Raw genomic sequence first — 13218 nt, forward strand, 5'->3', positions numbered from 1 at the left:
TGCAACTATTGTTTTCATATAATAACAATAAATATATTTAGAGCCGCGATGACCTAGTGGTTAGAACGCGTGCGTTTTAACCGACGATTGTGGGTTCAAGCCCAGGCAAGCACCACTGCCTCATTCAATGATCTCATTTCAACGAAATTCTTCCACACGTGTATTACACCAACCCGCATTGGAGCAGCGTGGTGGAATATGTTCCAAACCTTCTCCTTATAGGGAGAGGAGGCCTTAGCCCAGCCGTGGGAAATTAACAGGCAGTTAATGTAAAAAAATATATATTTTCTTTTTTTAAACTAATAATCTGGAGGCGATCATTCTCAAGGTGTACAATCAACTAAAAATTTATTTCTGTTGTAATATCCTTTAACACAGACATACGCTCTTAACGATTCTTATAAATTTTATTTTTGTTGTAATAACGTATACCAATTTCCATAATTCTATATTTCAAAAATGACAAACCTCCACCCTAAATTACACCCTCTAGGTAATACATTTTCCAAAATCATCTTCATCCGTTTTTAACTTTTTATAAACCTCATAAACCTCAGGTCCGGTTTTTAATATCATAATTGACGAGTTTCCATACAAACTTCCGTCCTCCGCGTAACCCCCGCAGAAATGAATTTTAAAAATCCACTCTTAATGCGCACCTGCTTTCCATAAAGAATTCCTGTAAAATTTCATACTGCTAGACCCACCGGCTTAGGCTTTGCTTTACATATAAAGACGTATCAGTCGGTCATTTTAAAGTTTTATTAAGTAAATGTTTCAAAATTTTCTTACAACCATCTTTAGTAATAGAAAGAAAAAAGAAAAAGTTGGTACTTACTTTAATTAAAAATTAAACACAGATTTCTGAGTCATTATTTATTTTACACCGATATATAAAACAACGGCGTGTTTCGAATAAAACACAGTACTTTGGCATTTACTTAAATCTAAAATCACACGCCGTTTGACTAGAGACGTTGGTAGGAAAACATTCCAAATATTAAAGTAATGAGTGATAAAGAAATTTAATGACTATTTTAATAAAATCAATATTCGATATAATAACGTCAAATACCTACACTACAAAACTTGTGCCTACTAGAAACTAAGACACGTGGCATTAGTCTAAATAGCTTAAAATATTTACAGTCTTACTAATTAATGTTATATAGTGGTCGAATAGTTAAATACTGATTTGTCTCTTTCTTTCTTAAGTGAACTAACATTCGAATGAAGATGACAAAGCATTGTTTAACAATTCAACCGTTAGACAACGTTTTTTAGAAAGATGATTAAACAAAACGAATACGGTGCGGTAACAATAAGGCTTATGTGTGATGATTGAAACATTAATCAGGTGGAGAAGATAAAATGTGTTCGTTTCTATGCTGTTGACACAAGTACAGGGTGATTGATAAAAACTAGAACAAATGTAATAATACAATTCGATTAATTTGAAACTCGTGCTGTTATTGTTGGTATTATGTAACATTATATGTAAGTATCTCTCTTTAGTTTCGATGTGGTTTATTATACATAAAATGAATATGACTAAATTGAGAAAATACCTTTTCATGTGCTTCAATCCGTTTAATATAACTTCCGAAATCAGTGTGACATAAATATGAGACTATTTTTTGAAAAACTACTCTATTCATAGTTCTTTCGTGGCGAACAATGAAACAAACATCACTTCATTTCAAACGAGTGAAATCTGATTAATATTTTTATAACTTTGGTAATCTAGCTTTACATAAGTAGAGTAGGTACTTAGACTTAATACGCGATTAGTGACAATTAATATTTATTACAATAATTAATCCCTTATTTACAGCAAATTATAAATATCTATCGATATTTAAAAAAAGGATTATATGTCTTTAATATTCCCCAATTTTATTTAGATCATTTAGTAATAATACATATGATGAACTAATCATAATAATTGCAGGGCTACAATGATATCCTCTTGATTTTGTTCACGGTGGCTAATCACAACTGGGACTAGCAATATCTGCAGGACATATAATGGTACAAATTCACTAACTGACATGTTCCTTCACTGTTATAAAGCGAAGGTTCGCCAAATCCATATCACCAGATTATCTAGTTCCGTATCAATCGCAGGACCAATGGCTTTACATGAAAGTGTAAACAAATTTATCGACACCAAAACCAGATATTCTTTAACAGTCCGATCTGGGTTTTATGGTCATAAACTCGGGGTCGACGAAATTATAAGCTAGTCACTAAACAATTGAGGCAGTCAAAACAATAAACTTTGTTGAAGTGATACACATTACATAAACATACATTTACATAAATATATTTACACTATACTGCAATTAACAATCCTTTAAAAAGAGGACGATACATTTTATTATACATCATTTCTTAAACATTTTAAAATGTTAGGTACGTATTAAATACTTATGTACAGTTTATATTTCACTGACCAGAGAAAAAGGTGTCGCTGTGTACAATATTTACAACATTCCATAAAAGGTAGTAATGCAATAATGTTACCAAATAAATACGACTTACTACTAAAATCTTATACTTAATATAACACATATAAATACAAGTTTCTTCATGTAAATATCGCTTACTACAGTTCAAATCAATATCATATTTTTGCGATCATATCATATCTACTTTGAATGCTATAAATTTTCACAAATTTTATACACTATCATTATTTTAATTAAACATCTACGTTTACCGTAACACTGATAACATAAATACCACTTTATAAAGTTGAATAAAAACCGTAACGTAAAATAGAACTGCTCGTATTTGTCACTGTTTCTGTGTGATTCGTATTCGTGGATGTATATCTAGAAAAGTCTTTAGGATAGATGCGCTGTCGACTACCCTTGGGCGTGACAGTGCGATTGGCATTAAATCAGTGATCCGTACTAAAATAAGAGTTCTGCATAAGATAAAGCTTATCAATTGGATTAACCACAGCACCGGTACCTAAATTGAGGGGCTCGTGAGATGAATGATTTCCGTGTTGATGGGGATGGTGTGGAACCTCCAAATTCTGAAGGCTCATGGTGTCGGAGGCACCTTCGTCGAGCTGATCAAAGTTGCTGCCATCAAGTGATATGTCCGAGCTGCAGAAACTGTCACCAGAATGTGCTGGATAATCTGAAATAAAATTGAGATTAAATAATCATTCGACGACAAACTTACAAAACGACTTAACGACGATTTAACGACTTCTTAAACTTCGACAAATTATTACATGTATACTATTTTTGTAATTAACAACGTACCATCAGGGGAGTACGGGAGATTTGGGTTTAGGGGTTGACTTGATGCCGAATACGACGTATCCAAGCCCAGATAATTTCCATGTTCGTGTTCGCTTGATGGCGATTCCTGCTTAATGCTCTTCTCATCCTTATCCTTTTCCTTGTCCGCATTCTTATCACCCTCTTGTTTTGCTTTGCGTTGAATCTTTTTCATTTTAGCTCTTTGGTTTTGGAACCAAACTTGAACTACTCGGACGCTCAAGCCGGTATCTTTGGCAAGAGCTTCTCGTACCTTACGACAGGGCTTGGGGCTCACTTCAAAAGAAGCTTTAAACTGTCTACGTTGTGCAGACGTTAGAATCGTTCGAGGACGCTTTGGTCCTCGTCTTCCATCCCGGGGCCTTTCTGAATCATCAATTATCATATCGTCTTCCGTATGTTGCATCAGGTACATCTCCTTCTCAAAATCTTGCCTACAGAAAATTTGGCCTGCTCTTATAACGTACTGTTCACCCTTCTGAAGGGGCTGACAGCACATGACGCAAACGAAGCATTGAATATGAAAGACATACTGCTGTGCCCGCATAACCATCTCCTGGGGTAGCAGTCTGTCGCCACACCGCGTACATTTAACACCGAACAGCCTGAGACAAAAATATATAATGACACACAAATTAGGCAAACGCACAGCATTTCGCTTAGCATACATAAATATCGCGAGCGCACGCTAGCGTAATTCGCAATTAATGTGTCTATATTAATTAATATTAAATAAATTGATAGAAAAATTACCTATCGTAGTCAGGTTTGCAGTATAGTTTGGCATTTCTTGTGTAACATGTATGGGCTAGTGGACAACCGCACACGCAGCAGCTGAGGCAGTGTTCGTGCCAGGATAAATCGCCAACTCGCATCAAGTAGCGGTCCTGGATCTTCTGGCCGCATCCTTCACATATCTCGACGATCTTCTCCCGCTTGATGCTCGCGCTCAACTCTGCATGTGATAAGTCTAAAATTAGTAGCATGTGGTAGGTCTTCTTTGGCAGAATATTTCAAAATAATATCCTCTAGCTCTACATTCTAAGCACGAAGTTGTTTTTGAAGAACACAATATATAATTATATAATTTCGCAATTGCTTATATTACACATGTGTTTGGGTAATTAATATGTTCATAAGTAACTAACTAGTTAAAAGCGCTCTTCGTTGTTTGCTTTAAACCAACGCGCTTTTCGTTAAATTTTAGATTTATTTAAAGCGCGAGCTTTTCAATTTATTTTACAATAATTACAAATTGATAACAAAATTATAAATTTAAGCGTTAAGTGTAAGTTTCTATCAGGATATAGTTAAATACGATTTAACGATGATAGACTGGCGATAAAGCGACTCTGATGAAATAACGGCCCCTTCGTAGATGTACCTACGTTATAAGCGAAATATATATAGGTAGGGTAAGTCGAAATGGCTTTGTGAAAGTATCAGCCGTCTCAACATGCTCCTTAGACATGGGGAGGGGATACGCCCCAGTAGGAGGAGCGTCCCGGGTCACCCGGGTCACGGGATCAACCCGAGAACAAAATGTCTGCGTAAAACTGCCATCCTAACCGTTAATCGATGTGTGCGGCTCACTTTCAGCGAATGCCTTCGCTTTTTATTTAGGCCTGACCTTTGACTGTCGAATTTCACGATTCTAGCTTCTACTCGTAAAATAGGCAATTATTTACAAAAGATTCGTTTAATTTTAAAATTAAAATATCTTTTTTGAAAAATATCATCTGCATAGCGTTATCTCAAGTAGTTATAGCTATTTTATGTGTATACCTTCTTTTTGAAACTCAATGTCAATAAAGTAAGTATTAAGTAGGTATACTCAGCTTTAAACAAATTCTCTTTGTAACAAGCTTATATTAGTCAGATCTTTAACTTTGCAACTTGGTAAATGTGTAACTTTGTAATCTTGCAACTCGATTTCAAGACCACTTGCCGGCTCCGTATTTACTTGAAATTCTGTAGACTTACTAGAAGTCTGATGACAGTGCAATGTTATTATAATAAACTCTGAACAACTACAACTGGTAAAACAAATAAATGCCGAGAAACCATTATTACTATTTATAAAGGCATACTGGCTAATATAATATTGATTATTGTTTTTATATAATAAATATAATTTTAGTAATCAATACTGACGAATAACTTCAGATATAAAATAAAATAAAATAATCTCTCTTAACGCAACACGATTACCTACCATTATTTGAAAATGCCTCATTTATTTCACCTCTAGCTTTTATACTCAAGAGTCTCAAAGAAACTATTTCACTGCAGAGAGAATTCTTTTCGTCGCCGAGGTCTGCGAGGCTAAGATTTTTCCAGGTAGAATTGTTTTAAAGAATAGAAATTTAAAAACTTAAAAGCATTTTTAAAGAATGAATTACTGTGTGTATACTTTTTAAAACAATTTAGCTACCGTTAATACGTTTATTACGTACTGACTTCGCACGAGTAAAATGAAAGTTTACACTTCGATAATCTTTTAAATAATAATAAAAAGGTAGTCGTAAATTTACTCAATCAGCATCGTGCCAAACTAATTATTCGCTCGTATAATATTATGGTCCACGTATTATTTTTCTCTGCCGTGAATTTCAAAGTGTAAACAGTCATTTTTGTAACAGATAATGTTTTAAATTAATGATATTTATTTTGTAAGGTATGTGTGAAAATTTAATCGAACGAAATATATCATTGAATATTTCCTTTTGGAAACAAAATAATAATTATTCCGATGTGTCTATTAAATATATCTTTCGGAGATTTATTTGTAAACCTACACCGTACCGCTCCGCACCGGTTCGCACTGGTTCGCACCGCTTGTCAATTTAGTCTTTAACGTCGGCTATATAATCGATATTCCTCTTGAAATTAAGAAGTGATAAAAAAAAACAACTAATATATCTTATCTTTATGCAACATAAGTTGAACCATAGTGGTATATTGTGTTATATGGCATATTATATTGTTGTCAATATCACAAAGGCAAAGGTTTCATATGCTGATTCAATATGGATAGCGAAGTTATATCATATTCTAGTTTACCCTATTGAGAACTCTTTGAACGTAGATTATTATATTGCAATGTAGCCAGTCAGAAAGTAATAAAAGAATATGAGAGTGTTTCTCGACTTTCAAATAATTTTATACTAAATCTGAAATGAGATACATTTGTATAAATACTTACATTTAACCATTTAAAGTTGTAAGTTTTAATACTAAGTTTTAGTGATTAATTTCTAACTTGTAATTATGTTTTAGAATATATTCTTTTGACTTCTTTTGGAATTGGGATTTTTGTTTGTAAATTCTTTAGTAGCAGCCCAGAGCGTGTGTGTACAGTCCCGTGCCTCGGAGAGCCTAATAAGGGAGAGAGAGTTCTACGCGTAAACTATTTCTTTTTTTAATTCACCTTATATGGTTGCCGCTGACCGAGGGTTTAGGTTCAAATCGTGAAATGTTATTGGTCTTCAAATATCATTAACAGCCCGAGTTTAGGAAGTTCAGAAGTTTGTATTCCTCTAAATCATGTTGAGTCTGTCCCGTGCTTGATCTCTTTCCGTTTGTATTAGGTCACCATTTGATCAAGACAATAAAATGCTTTGTGCTTTTCACATACTAATGCACATGTATTCTGTGCAGTTTTGCTATTATTATTTTTTATGATGTCGTTAGGCGGATGTAAAAATGTACCACCTAATGGTAAGTGGCCATCATCGCCCATAGACAATGGCGCTGTAAAAAATATTAACCATTCCTTACATAACCAATGCGCCACCAACCTTGGAAACTAAGATGTTGTGAACCTTATGCCTGATGATACACTGGCTCACTCACCGTTCAAACAGGAGCACAACAATACTGAGTAGGTACTGCTGTTTGGCGGTAAAATATCTGATGAATGGATGGTACCACCCTGCCACCAAATTAATCTAGTCTAGTTACTGAGATTAGACAACGCACATATTCGCTATTACTAAGCAAAATTTAAGCAATAGTTTGTCTCCTTATGTTTATATTTCGTTGCTCGAAACTAAATAATTTACAAAAACTTGAAAACTTATTTCATGGAAAGCTATTTAGAGCATTATCTTATTTTTATTCTGAACTTGTGATGGGCATATTATTTTTATCCAGAAAAAAAAATTAATGAAATATGCAATGAATTTAAAATATGCACAGTCTGTGAAATTTATCATTTTTGACATAAAGTAACTCAGCTATTTAGCGCTATTTTTACCAAGTCAATCTATACACGTAAGCACGTAACTAAAATTTACAAATATGTATTTTAATAAAAAAAATTAATTGGAATTCCAAAAGATTCTTCATTAGATGATTATTTATTATTATAAGTAGTATTTGTTAATTTATGCGTTAAAATTATATAAAAATATTTTTTTATATGGGTGTATCTGATATGACATCCAACTACTTATATAAGGACCGAAATTTGTTCTTTTACCTCTTTAGTTGAAATATTGTTTTTTAATTAAAGCAGGATTTATAGAATTATTTTTAAAGCAACCAATAAAGAGACCACAGGTTTACCGTAAAATATTAATAAGACAGCTTTATGAAAACCGCCGTAGAGCCAATGGGATAATTAAGTATTAAATATTTTTTAAATTTTTAAATCCTTATTTATATAAATCATACTATTCTAATCATTACTTGATTACGTAGGTGTGTCATCAAGTAGATAATTCTATACTAATATTATAAACAGGTAAAATTTGTTTGTTAGTTTGCAGGGAAATAATCTCCAAAACTAATAGTCCAACTCTATTTTTTTTTTATTGTTGAGTTCTATAATATATAAAGTATATTTATATCATATAATTTTCTTTATAACAACTGCGCCCATGCGAAGCCGGGCGGTGTCTAAAGTACCTATTTACTTTTTGAGTTGACATTGATTTTTCCTTTTAAATATAGATAAAATATTTCACAAGGGTTTTTTTGATTTAGATACTTATGATGGTAATTATAATGCAATTTACATAACTAATAAATAAGTAGGTACGATTATCTTAAATATTAGTTTTTTAGATTATGAATAAATTGAAAAATAAATTGTTTTATTGCAACAACATTATTTTAATCATCATTTTTCTAATCATTTCTTATATCTAAAATATTTAGATATAAGAAAGATTTTTATAGATTTTTATATTCTTAAAATACGACTAACGGCCTAAGTATTAAGTAAGTAAGTATTGCGATCTACCGTATGTTACCTACTTACATAATAAACGATATTTGTATTAAGCTGAAGTAATGCTATTGCCTTTAAGTAGGCAACAAGTTACTCGGTGCTAGCTGGTAGGGCTTCGTGCAAGCCCGTCTGGGTAGGTAACAACCCTGTCATCACACACTGAATGTGACACAATCAGTAAAACTACAGGCACAAGGAATATAACATCTCAATTCCATATTTTGTGACCAATATAACAATTTCTATTAAAAAATTAACTAACTTCGCACGAATTAACTCCATTTGTTGTATAAGAATAGTTCTTCTAACTTAGTATCTACTTAATGCTGCTCGACCGATTTTGCAAGAGACCGTTGTGACCTAAACATTCAATCTGTAGTCTATTCCAATGGAAGTAGGAATAAAGATAAACAAACCTTAGATTTACGTATTTCATGCGATTTGCTTATTAGCAAATTATTAACAATATTAACTTAGCTGTATTGTGCACTACTAAGAGTTTATGATTAATATATTGAATTTATAATACAACAATATCACACTTAACTACGTATTTCCACTGTAATTATACTTCCAAAATTCCGATAATAGTTTCGTCGACGTTCAAAACGACATTATTTCGTAAATCATAACATAGTGAATATCATAATATCATAATATCAAAGATCAAGCTTTCGACCAATGATAGCGCGTAAATTTGCGGTAAAATTTTGTTTATTTGTGTTTTCTCTTCTTATTGTTGGAATAGAGTCTATCTAAATTGTATTCTTAACATCAGGGAATTGTAATTAGATATTAATAATTGTTGTAATATTTCTTCTTTACGATTAGGTATTAGTAAAGTTAGCTAAAATTAAAACATTACAAATTATTATTATCCAACTGTTATTATATTCGGTTATATTATATTGCGCTAGTGTGTGTGTGCTAACACGGGTGCTGTGCTGTGCCCGGGAGTACACATACTTCCAACTTCTAGAGTCCGGTCTTCTACTGAGAATTTTACGACTTGAAAACCAAATACCGATTCATTGGCACGACCCGGAACTTAAATCCACGATCTCAGTAACTGTGGCTTTGTAACTTAACCACTAGACCAACGAGGTATGCAATACGATCTACAAATATAACACAAAATAAAAAAGAAATATTTCAAATACCAAGTCACTATAGCTGAAAGAAATAAATTTAAAGCATCCTCGTAGTACTACTGAAATGACTCGCTTAATTTCATTTGATTAAATTAATCGATAAAACGAATCGTTAATACAATTTACGTCAAAGCGTCAACTTTGTTTACGTTTAAGTAGTGTTAGGTAATAGGTACCTAAGTATAGGTTCGTACCGCTCAACGCGTAACTATAGCTAGGTACGTTAACTCAACGCGTTATCGCCCGAACAAAGCAATCGATAGTGCATATAGTTACCAAAGTCTATATCTATAAAGCACTCGCAAATATTCGAGGTAATTTATCTTAATTAAAAAACTAAATCGAAAATCGATGTTACTTTCTATTGATTCAATAATCGTTCCCTCTTTATATATGTCATCGTTTTCAACGTACAGCTAGTTTGTTACTTAGTTGCACCTACGGTTTTTAATAAAAACGTATAACATACGTAACTACCATGATACAGAACTAGGTATTTAGTACGATAATGTTCCGGTTTAAAGGAAGCATTGAGCCAGTGAAATTAAAGCTAGATAGTTTAGAATCTTCTTAGTTCCCAAAGGAACCGTGGCAATGTACATAAAGAATGGTTAATTTTTCTTACATCGCAAAGGTCGATGAGCGGTGGTGACCATAAATTAACAGAAGACCCAAATGTCAATCCGCATATATATTGTAAATAAAATAATAATATACTTATTATTATTATTATATATTCAAAAGCAAATTGACTTAAAAAATGCCCCTCCTACTCTTTTCAATTCGGTTTGAAATAAGATTAAAAGATGAGATTTATCTTAGGAAACGTAATCGTAACATAGAAAGCTTTGCAGTATATTCACGACTGACACCCAGATATAACCTAAATATCCAATAACAACAAATTTTAAAATATTTCTTTCCTAACATATAATTATAGTTTGTTATTATTATTAAAATTATTCTTTTTAATAAAAAGATTCTCCCTAAAAATATACCTATTATATATTATGTCAATACACTATTATAATAATTAAATCGAAACGGTCAAACAAATCGATTATTAGGTAATAAGACTTGTAAATAAATTTGTTTCGATTAAAAACAAAAATCAAATGTACTTTTATGTGAAGTTTCATAGGCATGATTATAAAAAACCACGAATCAATTGCAAAATCAACATTCAATTTAATTCAGACCATCAAATTCATTACATTCACAAACCGGCGAGACGAATCGTAGCCTGATAATGGAATATAATAAGGATTTTAAAACCAAACACAGTTTCCGGAAGCATTTTATAAGGAAAAACGTTAAAGAGCAAAATGTTTCCAGAAAAATGCTCTCGTATTTAATAAAACTAAAAAATCTTTGGAGGTACGTTAATGCTATGTTAAAATTACTTTACTAAAAAACTTAAATGTAAAGTATTTTGCTTTATAAGTTTTACGAGTCATACATAATATGAATATTTATATTTAAGTATGTAGGTAAATAAAAATACTAACATACTTGCGAAAAAATTAATATAAATTTAATAATTAAAGTCTTAAAAATTTTAATAAAAACAGAAGGAATGCTCAACAATTATTATTCATTGTACAGATATCAGGTAACACGCTCTACAAATAATAGGCCTTTACGATTTCACGGTAAATAAATGCCTAGAATGCGTTTCCATATTTTTTTAACAGTGGTGGTACTTTTTTTTTCAAACTGTCATGGAATTTTTATTATTATTTCTACTTTTTTTCGGAAATATATAATTAACAAAAAAAAGTTTGTTACAAAATTTTATTTAAAAAAAATATAGGTATACAGGGAAGTTTTAAATGTCATCTAAACCAGAATCGTTATTCAAACTTTAACAGTTTGTTTACACTTAAAACTTTGTTTTCCAAACAAGACCGAACATAGAAATTCGCTAGCTGCAATTTTACTAAATGTCCGTACTAACCTGTTCTACCAGCACAAGAGAGCGGCGGCTGCATGCTCTCCTGCATCAATCCCGAATTTATATTTGTGTAAAACTCGAGCATTTTTTTCATATAACTGTCGCACGAACACCACACCGAGGCGCACCACGCGCCTGCCGACCGTACAATGGAGAAGGGTGCAAGTGACGACCTCTAGCGGATCACATCAAACGTCTCTCCCTACCATTTATCCCACCAATCGCGTGCTGTTAAGCCTGTCCGCACCGCCCACTTCACCCGTAACCCAACCTACCTATTATACAGCTCACAGCTATAACATTTGCCGCTCGCCGAAACGGCACCAACAAATTGTATTTTTTCATTTGTTGGAAAAATTTCGGCAACCTACCGCTTCCAATACACTTCTATTTGAGGAACAGTGCGAGTTTTTTTTTTCAAAATTTCACCGTTATTGAAAACAATATATATTTTTTTTTAATATTTTAGATCTACACTAAAGATAGATACATACTTGCCGTAGAATATTTGTTTCCCTTTCGTTTCTTACATATATAGATAATATTAATAAGTGTGTAAGTTTTTATATTTAAGTTGCCTCTTTTAGTTAAGATGCATTGCCTCTTTTAGTTAAGATGCATTATTCTTAGTAGAAAAAGGGGAAATCAATAATTATACTTGTATGATATTTAACTACGTTAACCAATATGATACCAGATGACGGGCCTGAAGAGGCTGGCGTAACTCGAATATCGTGTAAAATTGAGAGGAGTTATTAAAATATCCATAAATTCTTTAATTGAAAATTTTACTACAAAAAGCCTATGAATTAACTGGTTCTCACGAAATATATTTTTTTTATATAAAAATTGTAAAATTCAGACATACTCGTTACTTTACAGTAACACCTAATCACGCATAGCATCCAATAGCAGTAAAAGTTAAATAAACAAAATTAATATTCACACGACATAATTGGTCGGTATCTAAAATAATATACTTATTGTAATCATTATGGATTCGTGATAAAATGGCTTCTGGAATGTCAGCAAAGTTCTTACCGGAACTTTGGAAGTAAATTACCTAAGTAGATTAGTGTCATGTTGTACATAAAGATATAATTATTATATTTATTCGTATATTAGATGGTGTTGTTGTTCGTGTTAATCACAAACTATTTGTAGTCAATATAAGACGAGAGAGAATATGTGTTCTAAGGTCTGTTTATCTTTGCCATTTCTTCGGTTAGGTACAATAAGCCATAGCAAAATGTTTGTTGGTGGAAACAATATAAAAATGTTAATACTCCTGTAAGAATGTATAGAGTTAGATTAAAAATTTGAAAATACATTTTTTTTCAGTTGATCATCAAAAATGTCAATTCACAAACAGATTATAAATATCTCACAGGGTACAGGGCTCATGGAGAGTTAAGAAAAGGTTTTAGAGTTTATTGTGACAAAGTTTTATTAGTTTAACATTGCATTATTCATACAAACATGTACCGAAATAGGGAGGTATTTTTAATATTGGCAGTAAGGTATAGGTAGCCTATTTGTGGCTGCATGTAACCTTATTGGTGTAATGCCTTTGTTAGT

General features: G+C 32.2%; 1 protein-coding gene across 1 annotated transcript; it reads right to left on the reverse strand.

Moving 5' to 3' along the window:
• Positions 1-2905: 2905 nt before the first annotated feature.
• On the reverse strand, positions 2906-11725 carry LOC125076109 (LIM homeobox transcription factor 1-beta). The gene is made up of 4 exons (XM_047688072.1): positions 11644-11725; positions 4053-4254; positions 3282-3904; positions 2906-3153 (listed from the first exon to the last, which is right to left on the reverse strand). The coding sequence occupies exons 1-4, from the start codon at positions 11723-11725 to the stop codon at positions 2906-2908; spliced, it is 1155 nt and encodes a 384-aa protein (XP_047544028.1).
• Positions 11726-13218: the final 1493 nt, after the last annotated feature.

The sequence above is a fragment of the Vanessa atalanta genome, chromosome Z (assembly GCF_905147765.1).
Source record: "Vanessa atalanta chromosome Z, ilVanAtal1.2, whole genome shotgun sequence".
NCBI classification, from domain to species: Eukaryota; Metazoa; Arthropoda; class Insecta; order Lepidoptera; family Nymphalidae; genus Vanessa; species Vanessa atalanta.

Excerpts from the sequence above, each read along its gene's own strand:
- LOC125076109 (XM_047688072.1), bottom strand. The coding sequence starts at position 11,725 with ATGCTCGAGTTTTACACAAATATAAATTCGGGATTGATGCAGGAGAGC. Across the intron at positions 4,255-11,643 it reads CTCTTGTGCTGGTAGAACAG|AGTTGAGCGCGAGCATCAAG; the intron begins GTTAGTACGGAC and ends TATCACATGCAG. Across the intron at positions 3,905-4,052 it reads TGCAAACCTGACTACGATAG|GCTGTTCGGTGTTAAATGTA; the intron begins GTAATTTTTCTA and ends TTTTTGTCTCAG.